Here is a 23,999-nt window from a genome sequence, read left to right as displayed (position 1 = left end):
GCCTACTGCTTCACTGAGTGAATGGGTTAAATGGAGAGAGGAATTTCCCCACAGGGATCAATAAAGTGTACATTATTATTATAGTATTGTCTTTTTGTAGAGAACAGCACGCAGTGCCTACAAAATGTGTTAGACCAAAACCCAGTAAAAGGTTTTATGTCATCCTGTTAATGTGCCCTACATTAACAGGACTGGTAACTAACAAAATAATTTTTTGTGTTTCTATAATAGTTAACCCCCCAATATATGCAAAGTCTTTAGTCAAAATAGTTTTTTCAATGCTAAAACAAACAAGGTCCCAGCATCTTTGACGGGGCAGTGCTTTTTTGTTCTCTTTCAGCCAAATATAAATAAATACAATTTTAATAAATAAAAAGGGTGCTATTTCTTATACACAAACCTCACCTTGTCCAACAAGTCTAACAAGAGCATTTAAGCTACACTCGGCATGGACAACTAGCAGACAAGATCAAATAACCTTGAAATGACACTAGGAAACACAATTATGGTAAGATATATGTTTTAAAAGACAAATTGTTAAATTCATGCTAACAATCAGCTGATATTTTTGTAAAAAAAAAAGATATATTAGTATAATATATTTAATTTAATCAATATCATTTTCATACTATGAACCTTTTTACAACTAACACCCCCTAAAACTACACAGTTGAATTGAAATTTTGTGCATTTTAAGTGTGCTTATTCTCTCCAGTATATTTGAGCTCTCTTCATTTCCTATGTCCACGAGACAACCACATGATATTTTCAGGCCTGAAAAACCAGACCGTTCTCACTCCCAAGGCGTAATATCTCAAAGTGCTGCAGCGTTCCTGAGGTGACTTTCCGCATTCTTATGGTACGCGCCGGGTTATAGATGAAATCCTGCGGTAATAAACGTTCCAGCCCTAAACCTGACCTTATCCCTAACCATAACCTTATTCCTGACCATAACCAGCACTTTAATGACGTTAAATAGTGTTTTCCCAAGCGATTTGAAGAAAATTAACAAACATGTGTGGATTGAGTCCAAACGATTTTCATATTTCCTCATTTTTTTCCCAATCTTGTCATTTAGGAACGTAATATGTTGACGATTTGTTACCTAGTGTAAAATGTTACGCTTTGGGAGTGAGAGCATGTTGGAAAAACATATCCAGATACTGCAACCAAACTGGTTTTACGCTCATTCCAAGTGGCACAATCTAAAACCAAAATCTCAAGCATAAAGATCCATGACAGTCATTAATTAAGTTCAGTTTCTTGTTACCTTATGGACCATGCGTGTGACCTTATTTAATAACAAATGCGTCACAAAAGAGATTAATGAATGAAGATATTATATTTAAAGAGCAATAACTTGAAACAGATAGGATGAAGGAATGTGCAAGGGCATGGTGGTGGTGATAAACTCTTGTTTAATCTAAAGATCAAACAAGAAACAGCCGATCTTCCCCTGTGAACTTCATTATTGTACCAATACATGACTTAAAGTAACTAAAGTAACTATTTAAACCAGTTTTTGTTTGATTTCTTTTTCTCTATTTAGCCCCTAAAGTGCACACTTCAAATATGTAGGAAGAAATGATTGATTCTTTTTGGGAATTTAAAAAAATGTATATGGTCTGAATTTATGAAGACAGAATTGTTATCATGATCATGATGATCATCAGTTCTCATTGCCTGATGTGGGTGCAGCTGTATTTGACAACTAGATAAGGTGCAAAGTGAAACTATGCAGTAAATCAGGCTTGTATCAGAATCAGAATCAGAAACAGAATCAGAAAGGGTTGTATTGCCAAATGTTGAGCAGGTTTACAACATTAGGAAATTGCTGCGGTGCTTAGTGCAAACATCCATCCATCCATCCATCCATCTTCATCCGCTTTGTCCAGGGCCGGGTCGCGGGGGCAGCAGCCTAAGCAAAGAGGCCCAGACCTCCCTCTCCCCAGCCACCTCCTCCAGCTTATCCGGGGGAATACCAAGGCGTTCCCAGGCCAGCTGAGAGATATAATCTCTCCAGCGTGTCCTGGGTCTGCCCCGGGGCCTCCTCCCGGTGGGACATGCCTGGAACACCTCACCCAGGAGGCGCCCAGGGGGCATCCTTGTCAGATACCCGAACCACCTCAACTGGCTCCTTTCGATGTGGAGCAGCAGCTGCTCTACTCTGAGCCCCTCCCGGATGGCCGAACTTCTCACCCTATCTCTAAGGGAGAGGCCAGCCACCCTTCGGAGGAAGCTCATTTCCACCGCTTGTATCCGCGATCTCGTTCTTTCGGTCACTACCCACAGCTCGTGGCCATAGGTGAGGGTAGGGACGTAGATCGACTGGTAAATTGAGAGCTTCGCTTTTACACTCAGCTCCCTCTTCACCACGACGGACCGGTGCAGCGTCCGCATTACAGCAGCTGCAGCCCCAATCCGTCTGTCGATCTCCGGCTCCCTTCTCCCATCACTCGCGAACAAGACCCCGAGATACTTGAACTCCTCCACTTGGGGCAGGGACTCATCCCCGACCCGGAGTGGGCACTCTACCCTTTTCCGGCTGAGAACCATGGCCTCAGATTTGGAGGTGCTGATCCTCATTCCCGCTGCTTCACACTCGGCTGCGAACCGTTCCAGTGCGAGCTGGAGGCCCTCACCCGATGAAGCCAACAGAACCACATCATCTGCAAAAATCAGAGATGAGATTCTGAGGCCACCAAAGCGAAAGCCCTCCGCCACTTGGCTGCGCCTAGAAATTCTGTCCATAAAAATTATGAACAGAACCGGAGACAAAGGGCAGCCCTGGCGGAGCCCATCACCCACCGGGAACGAGTCCGACTTATTGCCGGCAATGCGAACCAAGCTCTTGCAACGGTTGTATAGGGATCGAATGGCTCATAGCAATGGGCCAGACACCCCATATTCCCGCAACACCTCCCACAGGACACCCCGAGGGACACGGTCGAATGCCTTCTCCAAGTCCACAAAACACATGTAGACTGGTTGGGCAAACTCCCATGCACCCTCAAGTATCCTGGAGAGGATAAAGAGCTGGTCCAGTGTTCCGCGACCAGGACAAAAACCGCATTGTTCCTCCTGTATCCGAGGTTCGACTAACGGACGAACTCTCCTTTTCAGCACCCTGGCATAGACTTTCCCAGGGAGGCTGAGGAGTGTGATCCCCCTGTAGTTGGAACACACCCTCCGGTCCCCCTTCTTAAAGATGGGGACCACCACCCCGGTCTGCCAGTCCACAGGTACAGCCCTACAACGTCCAGAGCCTTCAGGAACTCGGGGTGGACCTCATCAACACCAGGGGCTCTGCCACCAAGGAGTTGTTTAACTGCCTCAGTGACCTCGCCCCCGGAAATTGGCGGGTCATTCCCTTCATCCCCAGACTCTGCTTCCTCCTCAGAAGACGTGTCAGTGGGATTAAGGAGGTCCTCGAAGTATTCCTTCCACCGCCTGACAATTTTCTCAGTCGACGTCAGCAGCGCTCCGCCAGCACTATACACAGTGCAGGTAGAGCACTGCAGTGCAAACATACTGTCATAAATTACGCTAAAATAGACATGAAAATAAAAATAAGAATAAGAATTAAAAGTGCTAAGTAGATAGTGTTACTCCCCCCTCACCGCCTAGACCCCTCAGGGGAACGTAACAAGCCGTATTGGTCTTTTTTATGAGTTCGCCCTCCTTAAGAGCAGTGAGCTTGGGGGCCCTTTTTTCCCTTATTTCTATTTTTCCTTAGTTACACGCCGGTTGCCTAGGCCGGGGTGTAACAGATAGATATATACATATCTATCTACTTAGCGATCGTGGCTCAAGAGTTGGGCGTTCGCCTTGTAATCGGAAGGTTGCCGGTTCGAGCCCCAGCTCGGACAGTCTCGGTCGTTGTGTCCTTGGGCAAGACACTTCACCCGTTGTTATCATGATCGTTGCCTACTGGTGGTGGTCAGAGGGCCCGGTGGTGCCAGTGTCCGGCAGCCTCGCCTCTGTCAGTGCGCCCCAGGGTGGCTGTGGCTACAATGTAGCTTGCCATCACCGGTGTGTGAATGGGTGGATGACTGGATATGTAAAGCGCTTTGGGGTCCTTAGGGACTAGTAAAGCGCTATATAATTACAGGCCATTTACATGAGTGCAGGTGGTGATCAGTGCCAAACATGGAATGATGCAGTGAACACAGCGTAGGGTCATGTGTTAGTGGTGGGAACAGTCATACGGTTATTGTTCATGTGTCCAACAGCAGAGGGGAAGAAACTGTTCTTATGGCGAGAGGTTCTGGTGCGAATGGACCGGAGCCTCCTGCCTGAGGGGAGCAGGTCAAACAGACTGTGTCCAGGGTGAGAAGGGTCAGCTGAGATCTGAGCTGCATGCCCCAGTGTCCTGGAGGTGTACAGGTCCTGCAGAGATGGGAGTCTGCAGCCAATCACCTTCTCAGCAGAGCGCACAACACGCTGCAGTCTCTGTTTGTCCCTGATAGTGGCTCCAGCGTACCACACGGTGATGGAGGAGGTGAGGATGGACTCGATGATTGCAGTGTAGAATTGCATCATCGTCCGTGTTGGCAGGTTGAATTTCTTCAGCTGCCTCAGGAAGTACATCCTCTGCTGGGCTTTCTTGATGACGGAGGTGATGGTGGGCTCCCACTTCAGGTCCTGGGCGATGGTGGTACCCAGGAAGCGGAATGAGTCCACAGAGGTGATGAGGGTGTCAGTCAGGATGATGGGGGGGAGTGGGGCTGTGTGCTTCCTGAAGTCCACAATAATCTCCACTGTCTTCTGGGCATTCAGCACCAGGTTGTTGTGGCTGCACCAGGACACCAGACGTTCAACCTCCCTCCTGTAGGCAGACTCATCCCCGTCCGAGCTTGACAGACTGGTGGGTGGAGGTGCAGCAGTTGGTGTACAGAGAGAAGAGCAGAGGAGAAAGAACACAGCCCTGAGGGGAGCTGGTGCTGATGGTCCGGGAGTCCGAGACATTCTTTCCCAGCCTCACATGCTGCTTCCTGTCCGTCAGGAAGGATATGCTTTGAGAAACCACATACAGTACATGTTCAGGGAAATGCTTTCCATATTGATCAAGGCTTTCCATCTACAGTTCAGTCATGTGTAGGCTATATTTATATTTTCATGTCATTTCAGTTGAGTGAATGAAATGCAAATGATTTCCTTTTGGTTTACCAAAACAAATTATTGAAGGAGTACCTTCATGTTGTGAAGTACACTGGTTCTAAATTGACTTGTGAATGTGAGTTAGTCTGTTTCTCTGTGTTAGTCGTCTTTTTACAGAGTGTGTGATCCATCACCCACAATGCTATCTGGGAAACGCTCCAGATTCCCTTTGCAAGGCAAAGCAACAATATGTTTGATGAATGGATAACTATACATTTATATCACAAAGCCAGCCAAAATCATACGGGGTTTGCAGTGTAAATTCAAAAATACCCTTTTCTGTCTTCTGTTCTGAGAACTAAAGGAGGGTTTGGGATCACCTGATCCACCTTGATCTATAAGCTTTATCAAAAAAGAAAGTTTTGAATCTCATCTTAAAATTAGAAAGGGTATCAGTCTCGCAAATCCAAACCAGGAGCTGGTTCCACAGGACAAAGGACAGAGAGCTGGGTTCTGGGTCACATTCTAAAAGTGCTCATTATTCATGAGCTTCTTGATCATGACTGCTGTAATAAATTGTAACCAATTAATTCCTTCAGCTTTGTCCATTAATTTTCTAGAATAAAACAATAATATATGAGTCTTTGTGTTTTCTAATCCTACACCACCTTACTATAATTAAGAGCAAACATGCTGAATGTGTTCTGAACCAGACTGGATTTTTGTAAAAGGGATCATAAGACATTTATTTCCTGTAGGTATGAAGCCAATCTTCGCTTAGCCTAAAATTAAAATAACAATACTAATAATAATAATAACAAGCAAGCAGTTTCTTGAGTGATCTTGCAGAGTACAAAGCAGCACTTTAAAGGAGTGGTTGAGAATTTGGGTGTAGGGATCCAGGCGTGCAAGAACAGGTTGTGTTGTGGAATGGACAAAGGCCTAACTGAATACTTAAAATAACCACATGCTGTATTAACAATGAGCCTTCGTGACTGTGCTAAAAAAAAAACAGCTCGACACAGGTTCTTCAGGACATTTAAAGTTAGCACAATTATGACCTCAGATGAAATGTTTCTCACAGGAGGATCGGTGGTTTCAACAGTGTAGGAGGCTGTGGTTGCCACAAGATGTGTAAAGGAAACACAAGTTGTAACTACACAATCAAATAAAAAGATTGTGAAATGCCCGCCAAACCAAGCAGGCAATTGTATAGATAAGACTGGATTTTCAGTATCCTCTACCAGAGAAACACTTGCAGGTGGTGAGATTTTATTTAGAACAACCAGTGTTAAAATGTTATCTGATCAATCAATATAGAAGCACCATGATTGCTTATGCATTAAATAAAAATTAAGGTTGATGTGAATGAATTTTAGGGGGGGGACACAACGTTTGAAACTGAATATTTGTCCTGATAATGGGTGATGATGGATAAACTGCTGCCTGTAAAGTAAGCAGTCACTATTGAACATTAGGGCCACTCACATTAAAAAAGGCAAATGGCAGTAATTCATAAATTACTAAGATTAAAAATTATGCCCACTGATATGTTTTTACATATGAAAGTTAAGACCACAGAGGAGTCTCGTAGATGTATTGAAGGAGGACATGCAGGGGGTTGGTGTGACAGAGTTATAGGGTGAGATGGAAGCAGATGATCTGCTTTAGAAACCCTTAAAGGAAGCAGTCAAAAGAAGAGTAAAAGTTAAGACTTTGTCCTGCGGTGCTTTACTTACAAGGTTTTTTTTAAGATTTTAAAAATTTGACAAGCAAAATGTATAAAGTTTATATGAGATATTGTTTAGAATGGCTATGTTTAGATTTTACATAAAATCCTTGAATGTGATACACAACCTACACAAAAGAACACACCCGCTTACACTGTACTACTGAGCGTTCAGACAAACCCATGGCGCAACACACCTTCCAAAATAGAAAGAGAAGAATCAGTGTAAAGAACAATAGCAATATCAACAGGGATTTGAGCGCACTGTACTCAAGCTTATATCTATGAACACACTGTCTCAAGGAATGAGGGGAAGAGTTGCTTTCAGAGCATGACATTTTTTTTCTCAGATCACCACCAAAGTGTCTATCCTGACGTCAAGTTAGACCAAAGGCGCTTTATTTTTTATTGTTTTATTTTTATTCTCAACCACTTTCCAACCCCTTTTGATTTTGCCATGTCATTATAAAATGCATAAACACTAAAACAGTTCAGCTTGATGCATTGTCAAATAACTTTATTCTGCACTTACATAGCACCTTATAAATCTTAGCTTGGTTTTACTTGGTTTTCTCACTGACACATTCAACCTCTCACACTAGTGACAGCAGAAATGCCGTGCAGGTGCTTGCCTACTATCGGGACTAAGGTGGGATTTAGTGTCTTTCCCAGGGACACCAGAATCTGAAATTGCTACACATAGTCAGAATCTGGTATAAACAATATGAAAGTGTGGATCCGTCCTGCCTTGTATCAACAGCTCAAGCAGTTGCTGGTGTATTAGCATGTTGAATATTTAATGCAAATGCAAAGGCAATGACTCATAAGAATATAAAAAGGAGTTCAAGAAGATAACACCAAAAGCTATAATTCATAAGAAGATAAATTTAAATATACTGCCTATACCATTCAGGTTTATATTTGCCTTCTTTTTTCATATGGCTTAACTAGCTGCCATGCTTTGACTAAGAGGATCTTCCAGGTTAAGCTGAATTTATTATTTGAACAAAGGAAATATACCAAAATTGCATGAGAATAATTTAGAAAATGCAGACATGTAAATTAAAGTGTGATAAGTGAAAATTAAAAACACATGTTTGTAACTCAAACAGTTCACTGTAAATTATTTGAAGTTATCAGCTTACATTGAACACGTCAATTGCCAGTTCTTTAATTACAGATTAAGAACTGTCGTACTGTCACTTGGCTTCATTGGAATTCTGTTATGAAACCTTTTCACAAGAAGCAACTACGCCCAATTTTGTTTACATAACTCCTTTGATAGTGACGCACAAAGGGACTGCTTAGCAAATAAAAAGGTTTTAAGAACTACTAGACATGATCCCCCGCATAAAGTAATCTGCCATTTAACAAAGGTTAATTTTTTTCTTACAACAAAACCATTCATCTTAGTTTATGCATATTTCGTTTCTTGTTTTGTTATTTTATTAACCCTTGTTAATTCTCAGCACACCAGCAGTTTATTCAGATCAGTTAGTTGATCAGTCTTGCCTGATCAACTAACAGATGCTTTTTTGCATTGTGTTGCTAACTTTTCTCCACACGTATCATGTCAGTCTTTTCAAATCCTGCATCAGTTGTGATTATATTGATTAGATTTTTTTCAAAAAAGATGTACAAATGACCTTTTGAAATCATCACACGCATCACGGCACATGTATCTCTCAGGTCCTGTGTCAGATTTTTGCTGGATTTTTTCCCCCCTGTTCCTTAGGACACAAATTAAAGTATGTAAGATGTAAAATTAGGAAGTCATCCTCTATTTTCTAAATATTTTCTTAAATGTTACTGACTCACACCTTACTTGACAAGCCACATCTCTTACGTCTCTAAAGGTTGATGAGATGACTCAGCGGGTTTGTAATGAAATCTTGAAACGCCACACCAGCATAAAACCAAGTCAAACATGAACGATTGTCGCTTTTAAATCTGGCGAGTTGCCGGGTCTGGGTTTGTCATATAGCTCTCTCATTTGTCAAGTGGAATTTGTTTTATTTATTTATTCACTATTTTTTCAGTTCTTTGCAAGAAAATGCAGAGAAGAAATTTAGTGAAGTAAAAGTTTGCTGGAACAAAATAAAGGAAAAGAAAATGAAACTGTATAATCAATTTTTGAGAACCTCTGCCTCAGCTGGCCTCAGATTTGGAGGTGCCGATTCTTATTCCCACCGCTTCACACTAAGCTGCGACCCATTCCAGTGCGAGCTGTAGGCCATCACCCAATGAAGCCAACAGAACCACATCATCCGCGAAAAGCAGAGATGAGATTCTGAGGCCACTTAAGTGAAAGCACTCAGCCGCCGGGTCTGTCCAGCGTTCTCCCCCGCCACCTAATCCAACTCACCACCAGGTGGTGATCAGTTGACAGCTCAGCCCCTCTCTTTACCCGAGTGTCCAGGACATGTGGCCGCATCATTCCTCTGAGAATGAGTGAAAAAGCAACCAATGTTCAAAGAAAAACTTTGAAAGATCTTCATGAAGTCTACTGCTCATTACCATTTAAAAGTAAAGTACTACAAAGTCTGGCTTCTTGTAATAAAAACAGAAAGAAATGAAGGTGGCTCAAAGTGCTTCTCCAGCACTGTAAAATAAATAATTCATGAGTATTTGCTATTTACTTTGGATAATCTTAACAATCTTACTCTTGTCCTCTGTTGCATTCCCTTGAATAGTAGGGGAGACCGGGGATAGTTGTAACGTGGGTCAGTTGTAACACTTCCAATTTCTCCAATCAGGGCTAAGTTTCAAATGATGTGACTCATCCTGTGCATGCCCAATTCAGTTCTGCTATCACATGTGAAAAATCAGCACATTTTGTCAAACACAGACAATTTAACATGAAAAAAAGTGATTTGTATGCCAAAAAGTAAGTTTTTCTACTTTATTTCAATTTGTAATAGCATTATCTGCTTTGCAGTTAAACTCATCAAACTTAAATTATGTTATTTGTATGTCTATGGGGATATATTCTGTGTAGGTCTTTAGTGCTAATGTTTTAGCCGTTGGCTGTAATGTTAGCTAGTTCATGGCTATAGGAGTCTGGGTTAGTTGTAACAATAATGCAGATGTTGCAACTTACCACACTATTACTTTAACTTATATTAAACAAGTTGGGGCAACGACATCAGCAGAGAGAGGTTCACTGGTCGCATTTGTATATGCGGTTAATGCCATTGGCAACACAATTCCTCCACTGTTTGTGTTCCCACACATACATTATGCAGACCACTGTGTCAGAGATGGACCAGTAGGAAGTACTGGTAGTGGAACTAAATCAGGATGGGTGCAAGAAACAGATTTCCTCATCTTTCTGAAGCACTCTGCAAACCACACCAAGGTAAGCCATGATAAAAAGTAATGGAATTGCGATGCTGGTGAACAACTACATTTTTTCAGCTTCATTGTTATGTTCAAAATTGGTGCAAGAGCTGTAGGTTATAATGCCCACTGAGCCAATGAGGCCAAACTCAAGGAAGACCAACCAAAATTAATGAAATATTCAGTTGCAGAAAATTCCATAATTTGTCTTTTTGGGGGGTTGGAATATGTTCAAAAGCTAGATTTCTGCATTCTGTCACACACACACACACACACACACACACACACACACACACACACACACACACACATAATTACATAAATGGCTCTAAGTGCATTCATGTGTTGAATAAACAAAGATTACACGTTAATGTTTTGTCAGTACCCTTATTTCATTGTGTTACATTTTACCCCAGGATATGTTACAACTAACCCAGACTATGGGGTTAATTGTAACATTTCACTCTTCGTGTTTGAGACCATACCATGCAATGGGTAATTGTGCTGCAGAGAAAATATCTGCACTATTTAATAGCAGAGACATGTAAATACTTTGCATTACATTTTGAATCCACTACCTTAAACGAGCTCCAATTTACAGACAGAAATGTCAAAAATGTTACAACTATCCCCGGTCTCCCCTACAGACCTCTGGGAATTCCGCCTACATTTGTGCAACCCTGTGGACAGCTTTTTGTCTCTCTTTCAAGTCACCACAAACATCCAGGCACAAGATTACAGGGTACTCATTTCTGAAGCGCAACTCAACAGCATTCTTTGAGAGCCCCTTGCAATTAAAATGCTTTGGGGGGGAAAAAACTATTGGGAAACCACTTATGAAGTCTGAGAAACCTTGTTGTACATCTAAGTACTGAATACCTAAATATATTTCTAAAGGTGCTACTGGCATGAAATTCTGTGGTCAGCAGCAACTCATCCCATCAAACAGGAAAGAAATCAGACCAGTAGATGTTCATATATTAAGTTTTGTGTAATAGTGAGAATTGACCCAGAGAAAAAGTATTAAACATGCTTACTGAAATGTATTTACTACTTTGTACAAAACACTTTGTTGGTGACAGCTTTAAGACTTTTGCACACAACTATATATAATTATCAGTTACTTACCTCAAGATGATACTGTTTTCATGACATGGATTTACCCCATCACACCTACATTTACCTACACATTACGCCTATTAGAAGTAATGTTAGTCTGATAAAGGCAAAACCAATAGGCTGATGATTTTTTTATATGCATCTATGTCTTAACATAACTAAAACCACTCTTTTCAAAGAAAAAAATGGCAAAGCAGCAGCTTTTTTCATTAGACTACTACACAGATTGTTCCTCAGATCCAAAAAACAAACAATAAAGCACTTTAAATAAAAAAACAAAAACAAAAAAACAACACCACCATTGCTAGTGCATTGTGCAATGTGTGCCATGCATATTTTAATCTCATATTCCAAACAGCATTTCACTATGGTAATGACTGCTTCACATGTGAAGAATGAAAATTATTTGTGCTATGTATTATGATGACCTTTAACAGATGAACGCTCAAAACCGCCTTGAGTATAATTTGAAGAAGCACGTAAGCTGCACTTTTGTTCGTTAAGTTGTTTGTATGTGCCTTTTCTTTTGGTTTAGCAGAATTGTTGTTATGCAGGTTTAAAAGTATGCAGCAAGCCTAATCTCCCCTGAAGCGACAGGATCACTAATCCTGTTTGACTGGCAGATGATATGTGGGGAAGTACAAAGCAGAAAACAACACAGACATTGACGCAACACTTCAAATAAAAGTTGTGCATACTGAGAACAAGTGAGGCTTAATTATTTATTAGTTAATTAATGTCTGATGTAAAATTCAGCCAAATTATATCATGAAACGTTTCAGTGCTTTAAGATACTTAAGAATGATCTGCTGATAAGTCAGACAAACACAATCTCAAAATTACGGTATAATCTGCTCCACTGTCTGTGAAGCGAAATTGGATATTTAAACTGATTCAGATATTATACAACTGGCAGGCTTTGTGTAGAAACTATGAAGTAGAAAATGGATCATTAAGCACAATACTGTGTTGAGATGAGCTTACTGCAACACGTGATCCCAGCTCTACACATAAATGATTTTACACTCGTATATTACTCATGTTAATATGCAGTCACTCGAAAGAATCCCATATAACTTTGTGCAAAAGTCTGGAGCCGCCCTTTATTTCTTCATAGAGCCAGACTTTGTAGCAATTTTTTTTTATTTAATAGTCTTGAGAAATAGTATTCCAGGGATTCTAGATGTCTTCCAGAGTTTTTCGTTGAACACTGACAGACACTTGACGCTGACTTTTGAGTCATTGGTGCATTAAAAAAACGGCTTCTACACATACCAGACAACTTAGCAAAAAAGACTTGTACTTGCACTACAAAAACAGCTCATTTGGCACCATTTCTTTATCTGAATCTATGACAAAGCCCAAGGATACAAATAAATAGGACACGGCCCTGAAAAATAAGGGCATTAGACTACATGTCCTCGGGGGGTAGAATGCTGTAGACTTTTGCTTACGCTTGCCTGGGAGAAAGTAGATAACAGGGGACCATCTTCTAGTGGAAAGTTACTGAAAACACTGTTGTTTAGACTAGAGAGGGACCAGCAGATTGACTGTTTGATTGTAATTGATTGTTTATTCCGAGAAGAAAAACAGGAATGGGATATAACACTGTTTTATATCCCATTCCTGATATAAAACATTCTCTAACACTGAGAGAGAGAAAGAATGTGGATGTTTAGGTTTTATGACTTTGGAGAAATGGTCAGACACTTCGAGATTTGCCGGATACCCTCCCGTGCACATGTCCCGTCCGGAAGTTTGTAATGCTCAAAGTGTCTATTGAATAAAGAGATTGTTGATTGAGCATTAAACACCAAGTGTTGTTTTTCCTTTAGCCCAAAGATCAAAGAATAGGGACATTCAACAAGACCAAGCAAACTGAAAGACTTCCAAGCGATGCTTGTTATTATTTGGCTACCAGTATGGTGTTTCAACACCTCAGTACAAACCTGTTGAGCCATCTCATCAACTTTAAGAAATCTAACAAATGGGGGTTGTCACATAAGGTGTGAGTCAGTAACACTTTGGAAAACATGCAGATAATAGAAGGGGACTGAATAACTTTACATCTCATATGCTTTTCATTCTGGGTAAGTTTCTTTTTATAGTACAATAATAGAGAGCAGTCGTTATTGTTTTTCCTTGTATGATGTCCAAGAAAAAGGCTTTGCTTGCTTTTTTTGTACATTTTGTACAGCATTTAAATTTAGTAGAGAAAGCAAAAAGACAACAGATGAATACTGAGGGTGCAGACTTTAGTCAGATTCAGGAGAATAGCATTTTAGTGAGAACATGCTCCAAGCTAAAATGTGATTGACTCATCAAATGCAAATGCCCATCATGCAAGAACTATTAAAAAACAGCAGCTTTAAGTCTCGGTTCCAAAAGGTTAACTGACTTTTTTGTATAGTAACTTTTTTTGTTACTATTAAAATGGCTGTGCTTTTATTTTTGTTAAAAAATTACAATATTAAAGTGAACTGCTATTGAAATTGTATACAAGATCCTAACAACTGCAACAGCTGTCTTGTTTATCGGCACTTGAGAGACAAGTAAAACCGGAAACACCAAAAAGAAAACACATAAACTGATTCCCAGCACTCACTGTGACTGTTGCTGTTGTTCTATTTTGAAACATACTGACTCATTGACTTCTTGTTAGTCGATGTTAGTCTTATTTTGTTCATCATTTAAAAATGTAAAAATCATAACTTACTGTTATTGACAAATAGTAGCAAACGTTTTGTTTCCTTAAACAGAAAACAAAGAAACATCACAGTGCATGTGTGTGTGTTTCAAAGTAACGCACAGTGATTTTCTTGTACAAGTTACAGATAGATAGATGCACAGATAGACAGACAGGCTGGAGACAGAAAAAAGGGAGTGTCTATAAATAAAACCTGTTGGCATGACATAGCAAGAGAGGCGCCTGTGATGTGTACAGTGGAAGAAACAGCTTCTTCAGCAGGGAAAATAAAGGCAACAAGATTTAAAGGGAACACATAGGGAGGTGGACTGTTTGAAGGAAAGAAAGAAATGGTGAATGGCCTGTATTTGTATAGCGCTTTTACTAGTCCCTAAGGACCCCAAAGCGCTTTGCACATCCAGTCATCCACCCATTCACACACTGGTGATGGCAACATTGTAGCCACAGCCACCCTGGGGCGCACTGACCGAAATATTTTTCTTTTATTGTGAGATGGCTTTTTAAATACCCATTTTCTGTATTTTTGGATAGTCTGCATTTAAAACTACTCAAGGGAGACATGATAAGAATAACAACATTTAATCTTATTAAAAAATACAAATATAAAACTAACCCCCTTATAGCGACAAATTGGCTACTGAGTCTTTTTTTTTTTTTAAACAAACAAAAACAAAACAGGATTTAACATGTTCATTTCAGCTGTAAAGTTGGCCATTTTTTATCATGGGAGTCCATGGTGCCTGATTAACTACCTTGCAAGAATGAAATCACCATTGGAGATTTTAAACGCGCATTCAATCGACCAGAAGGTCAACCACATACTCAGGGGTGCTTTCTATTTAACATTCACTACTAACAACTCACCAGTAAGCCTGCCCAATGTGGAGGGCCACGAGTGGCAAATTAATTAAATAAATATATAATTAAATAATCCATTAAATGTGTCATTATTAAGATACATACATGTCTATTCATTTCATTTAAAACATCAGTGTACTTATTTGAAATTGTATTTATTTGATAGCACATTTTTGGGGTAGCTGTAGCTCGTGTGATAGAGCAGGTCACCTACTAACTGGAAGGTTGGTGGTTTAAATCCCTGTCTGCTCCAGTCTCCAGTCATCTGGAGTGTGAATGTTAGGTAGAAAGAACTTAAGAAAAAGTGCTTGTAATGAATGAGACAAGGTGTGTAAAGCTCTTTGAGTGCTCAGATAGAGTAGAAATACACTATATCAGAACCAGTCCATTTAATGATATATTTCATTAATTCATTTTAGCACTGGAGGCCGTGCGGCCTACATTTGTACATAATAATTACAGGCTGGCAAAGCTATAGGCCAAGTCTTGTTTTCTGCATACCACACAATGTGATTTTAATTATGGGCCAACTTCTCACCTACTTAATTTTATTAATAATCAAATCGAACCAAATCTATTTTTCAAGTGCCTTTCACTTGTTTAAACAGTTAAGCGTGTTTCAAAGTTTTACAAAGCACATTCGAGGACTGAAACAGCGTCAGTTTGGGGGATTGGGGGGGGGGGGGGGTGTTACGCATTCAATGCGTAAAAAAATATAGCGCAGTCGGCTTAGATCGGCGGTAATAACAGTAAGCTTAAGACGCTTTATATTGTAAAGTAAGGACCCTACAATAATACTACTAATTTTAAAGGTGTTAGGTATTTTGATACCATAGTAGCATTTACAGGATATTGTTTTATACAGGAAAACTGTTACTCAATAAGGCCCAACTACTAGTTGTTTTTCTCTTTCTCTGTGACCCAAGAATTAATGTGTAGGACTCACAAGCTGGTACCCCAAGGTCGAAAATACCACAGAGATGAGACCACTTCCTTACTCCCATCCTCCCTTTTTCTTTATCTCCTGGAAAAGGCTCGTTAAAGGCTAGGTGGTTTGTTTCAGAATTCACTAATGAAAGAACTCTGTATTCTATGTCTAGGAGTGTATTTTGCTGGGATGATCATAAATTGTAGCTGAGCTGATAAACTACACACAGGATACTTCTTTGTTCACAAGGCAGGAAGACGTTTCCTTATTTGGTCTGTACCGGTTTGAACTGGGAAAGCTGACACACGAACCTTTTTTTTCATCTATATAAACTGCTGTGTATCAAATAAACCTTTGAGTCGATTGGGAAGACAACCTGAAGCAGTCTGTGTTTCCTTGTTCTCCCAAGCTGCTCCCGACGTCGTAACTAACCCAGCTGAATGGCATACCTGAGTGTTACTTTAAATAATTAGGAATCTTAGAAGGAAAGGACAGAACTCTGCTTATCGCTCACGCCACGGAGGAAACCCGGGAAGGCAATTTCCTTCAAAAGGCATTAGTGGGTTTGGAGGACATTTTTCTAACGCGTAATTGACCAAAGTGTTCGAAAAGTTTAAAAAAAATAAAGCTGGACGATCACTGGGCAGCTTTTGAGACTAGCTAGTCCCAAAAGTCCATGTTTACCGAGGCAGCACTTTGTCAGCCTGTGAGGGTCTGTGGCTGCTCACCAGGTACGCCAGAGGGGGGGCGGTATGAAAAGAAAAAAAAGAAGGCTTGGACACCGCTAGCATAATGGACAGGTTTTTGACGGGGCTTCCACACAAACGCAAAGCAGGAGATGAAGCATCGCCAAATGTGTTTCCAAACCAACTTCCTTCCAAGCCAAAGACTAGAAAATATGGTGAAGCATATCTTCCCCTTGGCTTCACCTGCACAAGTGCCAAAGTAGGTGTCCCCTGCAGAATTGCTTTTCCCCTGCATCGGGAGCAGCGCTGGGCTGTCCAAATCACGGACAAACAGTATCCCACAATTGTTTATGTTTTTGAACCTATTTTGCACAGAGAGGCATTTAAAAAATGTATTGATAGCAATTTTGAATATTATTACACAGGAAAAAAACATTTTTCTTGTAAAACAAAGGGGGACCTAGCAAAAAAAAAGTTTTGGAACCACTGAGGTACGCGCTATTAAACGAGGCTATTTTTAATTTGTGCTGACCGGCGGAACCGGAAGAGAAAACCGCAGGGATTAGTGTGTTTACAACTCCTAGCATCCTGGGTGCATCAACCTGCCATCAGACACATGCAATTTGCATTTGCAAGCTGGTGGGCTTAGCCTATCGTATAACAGCTTCTCGTTTTGCTTTCTTTCCTGGATTGTTGTTTAGGTGGTGGTGGACTCTTGTTGTTCTGGAACCGTCGCAGCGTCGGGCCACCCACCATCTGTAGAAGTGGGACAAGGGAACAGATGGCGCATCCAAGCCGGGCTGCAGGGTTGCTGACGCTGAGCGTTCGTGCAGAACTGGAGATCAGTATCAATCATTAAAATAAAGCACTGCCGCTGTATACAGCACAGTGCGTTTTTCAAGGTTACTAATGCCAATGTGGTTGCGATAGAAGCGAGGGTGGGGGGACTGGAAGCATCGTATGTCGACCAAATTGAGGCGCAACGATCGGGCGACGATTTGACCGCTGGCATCAACTTAATCCCTTCTGACGTGTCTCTGTCTCGGTGAACAATGGTTGACAATCGCTACGCCACAGCTCTGGTCATCGCCTGCGTGCTGAGCATCATAGCCACCGTGTATCTGTCGGTGGCAATCGGAACGCAGCACTGGTACCAGTACAGCAGCCCCACGGTGCGCGGAGAGGCCAACATTTCCGAGTTGCGCTCGCTGTACGAGGAGTTCATAGACGGAGAATTCGATGAGAAAACCTACAGCGACACGTTGTTCCGTCTTAACGGGACTGTGGGCCTCTGGTGGCGGTGTGTGCTTGTTCCTGCCAACGCTCACTGGTACAAAGAGCCAGGTATGTATATGTGCTGACGTCAGTAGCACAGTGTCCTTGTAGCTTTACGTGAAGTTGGATCATTCACGTCTCAGATGGTTTAAACTATACAGAGATGGCTTTTGCTGCTCTCTAATTGAGCATCTGGTCTCAGGCAGGTGTGGTATATTCCCAGGCCTCTCCTCTGTTTTCATCACATCTCTATGCAGAGCATTTTATTTTGTTTCCCACTACACAGACTTAGACAGGAAATCAATTCCAACCCTGTTCCTCCAATTATTCATTATAGGGTCACGTGGGGGGGCTTGACCCTGTGCCAGCTGTCACAGGGCAAGAGGCTGTGTGCATCCCAGACAGGTCTGCCTGTCCCCTGCAGGGCTGACACATACAAAAAAATTATTCATAGCTACAGCCAATTTAAAATCACCAGTTAACCCAACCCCACTAACTGCATGTTTTGGACTGTGGGAGGGAGCTGGCCTATCGGGAGAGAACACACCTAAGCACGGGGAGAACGTGCAAACTCCAAACAGAGTGGATTTTCGCTTTCTGGTGCTAACCACCACACCAACATGCCATTCAATTTTAACCACTGTTGCCAATTAGTTTGATCACTCAGTTTTTTTGATCACCAATTTCTACCTGGGCCTTACGATCACTTTCATTTGTAGGTGAAAAACCAACCGTACAGTAGGTATTTCCTGTCGTGCTTAACGCTATATTTCTTTTCATAATGTGAGAAAGTTTTCTCAGGGCTTTCACATTTCCTTTACATTTTGTGCGCATTTGTACAACCAGTTTCTCCACAGGTAGTACGAAACTCAATGTTTGAAATGAAAATTTAATTCAAATGCACAGTAAATGGAGTATAAACGGGAGCCTGATCTCTTGTAGGTGCCAAGATGGTGCTGGAGTGTCGAGGCTTCACTCTACCTCAACAGTTTACTCCAAAGTACAAAGAACCAGGGAACCACAACAGCGGGGAGGACATGGTGCGCACATGTAAGCTCAGCCACAAGTTTATGCTTTTTAAAATATGCAAAAACCACACTTTAGCTGTGAGAATATTCTATATTAGATTCAGCCTCTTGTCTAAGTAGTGCATTACTTACATCTGATGTTGAGTACTACATTAATCCCAGTCAGGGCAGAATCTTATCTCGCACATCCCTCTGTGTGTGCGCAGATCTGTGGAGGTGCCAGTTTCTGCTGCCGTTGGTGTCTCTGGGTCTAGTGGTGTTGGCAGGTCTGACTGGATTCTGTGCCTGTCTGTGCCGAAGCCTCACACCAACTCTTGGAATAGGAGTGCTTCACATGCTGGCTGGTAGGAGCAATGTTGAAATCCATACATGTTGTCAGACTGTGCAATTAAACATTTTAATAAGGGTTCAGGGATGTAAACTTTTACATCTGAAAGTAACTCTACAAACTTATTTAAATATAGTTCTCTCCATGGTTTGTTATTGCTTTTGTGAGGCATGAAAATCACAATGACATAATCTAGTCAGTGTCCATTTTTTTATGCACAGTCTGTGGTTATAGTGCATGTTGAGTCAATCTCACATTGTCATGACTGGGAACCAAGCAGATCTGTTGGCAAAGTGGACCTATCATGCACATTTTCAGCTTTTATTCTTGGTAACTAAAAGAAACTTGATGAAACATTCAAAATAATCTTTATTTTTCAGTTCAACCACCGTCTGAAACACACTGTTTGCATTAAATTTAACAAGCAGAGTGTTTCAAGCAGTCTGGAGCTCAAGCTTTTAGCTCACAGCGAATACTTTTCCATACGAGAAGAAGGTTTCCATTAATATTATTTCCTAATAGTCGAGCTTTTTCCACATTAACCAATCTAATGTGAAACAAGCAGTGATGCTGCAAAATGATAAATATACTATCTGGACGCTTAGCATTTGACTTATTACGAAGTGAATACCAAACTATAAGCACAAAAATTTCTACCTAAACATAAATTTGAAATCTGATAAGTGATTAAACCCTAACTAAGTGTGTCTGTACGCCATCCAGGTCTCTGCACCTTAGCCACAGTGTGCTGCTACCTGGCGGGGATGGACCTGCTCCACAGGGTGTCGATGCTACCCGACAAAGTGGACGGCTCTCTCGGCTGGTCGCTGTACCTGGTCCTCATTTCTTCACCTCTCCACATGATGGCTGCCGCCCTGCTAGTGTGGGCGGCGCGCAGCCATAGTCAGAACTACTACCGCATGACTGCCTACCGGGTGGCATAAACTGAGATTTAGCTCTGGATCTTAAGCCCTGTTTAGAGTCTGACACCAAGATTCGTTTTCTTAATGAGTTGTGGGGGTTTTTTCCTCTACGTGTTTTTGTCTCTCAAGGATTAAGAATTTTTGCATGTCCTGTACACTAATGACCCTTCTTGCTGCGTTAACAGATTTGATTTTTATCTCCTGGGGGATGGAAATGGTTTGCAAATCAGATTTACCAGAACAATATGTAGTATACGTGTGCTTCAGACTAACTTGAAACGAAGTAGAGAAGCATTAGCAGTGCCCTACTTTCATACAACATAAATTTTATCAAAATCTCCAAAGTGCAGGTCAGTCACATCGGAAAAGTAGATATATTGCGATTTATTTTCATAGTTTATTTCTTTGGAGGCAGTGATAAGAAGGCATGACCCCGTGAACTGCATACCTGGTATCAGAGTGCCAGATAAATTTAAAAAAAAAATCTTGTTTGGAAGAAAAGTAAAAGCAAGTTCTTAAATGACAGTTTACACAGGTTTCATGTGTACTGACTTCAGTTTTCCTTCCTTCTCATCCCATCTTATCAGATTACAGAGATTTTGTGATATTGCTGTTCTTCCTGTTTGTCATAAGGGCACATGCGTACTGCACATTTTTAAACATCTTTGATCTGTTGAAAATTGAACAGGATTTAATTTTATCTTTTAAAAACGTCACAGTTGTTGTCATAGTTTTCTTCAGTCCAATATAAATCTTCCATTGTAAAAATATAATCAAGTCAACTGACGTATAATGGAAAATATTTTAACTTGCGCAATTTTTGTTGATTTTGTTGATGACGTATTTCGCAAAGGAAGTCAAATTTGTAGGGTTTTTTTAATTTAACCAAAAAAAAGCTGCACACTGACTACTGTTCCTTGATATGTGTGATTTTTATCATTTAAATGGCGATGACAGAAGGCACTTTAGTGATAAGTAAGCACACTTAGTAATAAAAGAAGTACTAGAGTCTGGGAAAAGTGTGTATTTACAGACCTCTGCTGGTGAAATTTTCTAGTCTGCCACACGTGATTGCAGCTGAATGTGATGACGTTCCTGTTCGTTGCACTTGAAGAATGTGGCCACAGGTTTGTTGTATTTACACAGTGTTCCCATGACTAGAATTTAATTTACAATTCTGTTTCAAATCCTCTGTTGTTGTTGTTTTTTTTACTTAAGTTTATTTATTTATTTATTTATTGTTTATGGTAGTTATTATGTTCAGACTGTGTGTATAATTTGTTTACTACACGATGTATGTATTGCATTGCTTTGTTTGCTTTTTGATCACATCATGTTGTGACTGATTTTTGTAGAAAAAAGTGAAAACCACAGTAGTGCTCATTTACTTTTTTTTTTTTTTAGTTGAGCACATACATTCATGAAAGTAATTTTCTTAGTTCATATTTGGGTGTTTTTTGTTGTTTATTTGATCGATGTATGTCCCTCAGCTGACGGATTAATGTGCTGAAAAACAAACAAACTGTTTTAGTCTCATTTCCCTGGTTGGCACTATGAATGTACTTTAAAGGCCATATTATGATAAGCTACAGCATTTCTTTGCACCTAAATTAATTTCAAACATATTCTGACCATTGCTGTAGTAATCAGTAGTGAATTTCTATATTTTTAAAATATAAATATTAAAATAATTACATTTGGAGAGAAAAAATACCACTATTACCCACAAATTCATGATATCTGTTTGTGAAATATCACTGCTGATAAAGATTTATGAGCTTCATGAATATCTGAAATGATGCACTGTTCGTCTCATTATGAAACACATTGTATTTTACACATTCACCCTTTAAATACTGGAAACTCAATCCCTGAATGCACACTACCATGTGTTGTTTGTGAAAGAGTGCTTAATCCCCGTTATGAGCTGCAGCAGTTGATAACTATGTATTTAAATATCGTGTGTGAGTGTGAACAAGCATAACACATGTCACCATTTCAATAAAAAGTTTTGTAAAAACTGAATTCAGTCATCAGTCTCATGTGGTTAACATCTTTTGATGCAAATTCCTGCTCATCAGCTTGTTGCTCCTGCTCTGCCTGCACTCGGATTGCAGGAATCATCACCGTAGCCCAACTGTCGCAGAGTGAGTCACTGAGTACATCCTGGACGCGGCGCCAGCCTCTTGCACGGCTTCCTTTTTTCTTTTATATTTTGACTTTGCTTGTACAGCCAGTTTCTCCTCAGGAAATAGAAAATACACCGAGATTTAAAAAAAACGACTGCAACGTTTGAAATGAATGTAATTCATACAGTAAATGGAGTTTAATGTGCTTAAACACTGAAATAACTGATCTCTTGTAGGTGCCAAGATGGTGCTGGAGTGTCGAAGTTTCACTCTACTTCAACAGTTTACTCCAAAGTACAAAGAACCAGGGAACCACAACAGCGGGGAGGACATGCTGCACATATGTAACTTCAGCTATACTAGTGCATTAATTACATGTGATGTTGAATAATTACCCCAGTCTATGCAGAAGTTTGTGACATGCAGAGGAAGGTACTTAAATGCCTCATTTACTAATAATCTCACATCTCCCTCTCTCTGTATGCGCAGACCTATGGAGGTGCCAGTTTCTGAGCAGGTCTGACTGGATTCTGACTTAGAATAGCAGTGGTTCATCTGCTTTCTGGTAGCAGACGTGTGCACTGTGGTCACGCCAGCATCGAATCCATCCAAGTTACATGGTTTATTAAAATAATCAAATTACAGCATTTACATTTATGTTAGACTACTTTTAATTAACTGCTTTAGCCCACATACAATGAAAAAAAATCTTGTTCATGAACTGTGTAGTATGTTAACACTATTGGAAGTAAAAATATCTTGAACTCCAATTTTGAAAACACAACTTTCTTTTTTTTTCTTCCTATAAAGCTGTGACTTGTATTATGAGTTTGTGGTCTGGGAGAGAGTCCTGTAACTCTCTGTCTGCATAATACAGAATATAATGACCTATGTTGGGCAATTAATTATATAGTTGCTTCTTCAAAAAAGTAACTGAGTTTTGCAAACAACGAAGTTTATTTGCAGCTGTTTAACCTAAAAATGCAGCCAAGGCGTTTTTCTAGAATTTACAGAACAATCAGCTGTTCTGCATCAAATCTGATGCCACACAAATTATCTGTGTCACTCCAAAAAATACTTTCTGTCCACTATGAGATGAAGGAGAACAAAGGCCTGATACCTGCAGGCCTGACAACAGGAGGTGTATCACTCCTGTAACACCTGTAACATTCAGCAGTCACCTCAATGTTCTGACACACACAACAAAACTATTGACTACACTACACACTAACTACACAAGATTTGCGCTAAACGTCGCAAGTCACAAGTCTCTCACATCTCTAAACACTCCTAAACTTCCCCCCAACCAAAGTAATTTTTTGATTTTGGTTTGGTTTGGTTTTACGTGGCCTATCAACACAATTTAAAAACTGGGATTAAGTCCACACTTTTTCCGTCAATTGTTCCGTCTGTCCTGCTCACATCTTCCATGGTTGTTCATGTTGTCATTAATGTGGCTTCACTCCACATCAGCCACGCTGCTTTGCTAGCTAAAACACCGGTGTCGGCACATAAGGACGCTGTCATAGCCTGTCAGCGACGTTGATTAGCTGCGAATGTGAATCGCATTATTGGCTGGACTATGGAATAAGGTGGCATCATTCTAATCCCATACGGGAGCAGCCAGTCACTGACTAACACTGCAAAACAGAATTGTTAACGTATTTATTTTAATTTCAGTTCAGGTTAGATTTCATTTCTGTGCGCAGAGACCATGCCGCATGCGCAATTGCGCACGCGCAGCTTAGAGGGAACATTGATCTAAAATTAGGTTATTTATGTAAATGTAATTTCAGTTTGACAAATACTTTCAAAGTAATTATAACATTGCAAATTATAATTATATTTTG

General features: G+C 40.5%; 1 protein-coding gene across 1 annotated transcript; it reads left to right on the top strand.

The window, feature by feature from the left end:
* The first annotated feature begins 17,004 nt into the window (after positions 1 to 17,004).
* Positions 17,005 to 22,045, top strand: LOC147335818 (claudin domain-containing protein 1-like). The gene is made up of 4 exons (XM_086282510.1): positions 17,005 to 17,810; positions 18,684 to 18,791; positions 18,976 to 19,113; positions 19,821 to 22,045. Exons 1-4 carry the CDS (start codon positions 17,519 to 17,521, stop codon positions 20,039 to 20,041), a joined length of 759 nt encoding a protein of 252 aa, XP_086138636.1. The 5' UTR covers positions 17,005 to 17,518; the 3' UTR covers positions 20,042 to 22,045.
* The last annotated feature ends 1,954 nt before the right edge of the window (positions 22,046 to 23,999 follow it).

This window comes from Aulonocara sp. 'chitande type north' Nkhata Bay, linkage group LG3, assembly GCF_057382095.1.
Source record: "Aulonocara sp. 'chitande type north' Nkhata Bay isolate Kocher_YH1m ecotype deep benthic linkage group LG3, A_spYH_male_GT1.1, whole genome shotgun sequence".
In the NCBI taxonomy this organism is placed as follows: Eukaryota; Metazoa; Chordata; class Actinopteri; order Cichliformes; family Cichlidae; genus Aulonocara; species Aulonocara sp. 'chitande type north' Nkhata Bay.
Note: the sequence above shows the minus strand (reverse complement) of the source record. Positions and strands in the feature narration are given on the sequence as shown.

Coding starts and splice junctions, on each gene's coding strand:
- LOC147335818 (XM_086282510.1), top strand. CDS start 17,519: ATGGTTGACAATCGCTACGCCACAGCTCTGGTCATCGCCTGCGTGCTG. Junction 17,811..18,683: donor TCACTGGTACAAAGAGCCAG/GTATGTATATGT, acceptor GATCTCTTGTAG/GTGCCAAGATGGTGCTGGAG. Junction 18,792..18,975: donor GGAGGACATGGTGCGCACAT/GTAAGCTCAGCC, acceptor GTGTGTGCGCAG/ATCTGTGGAGGTGCCAGTTT.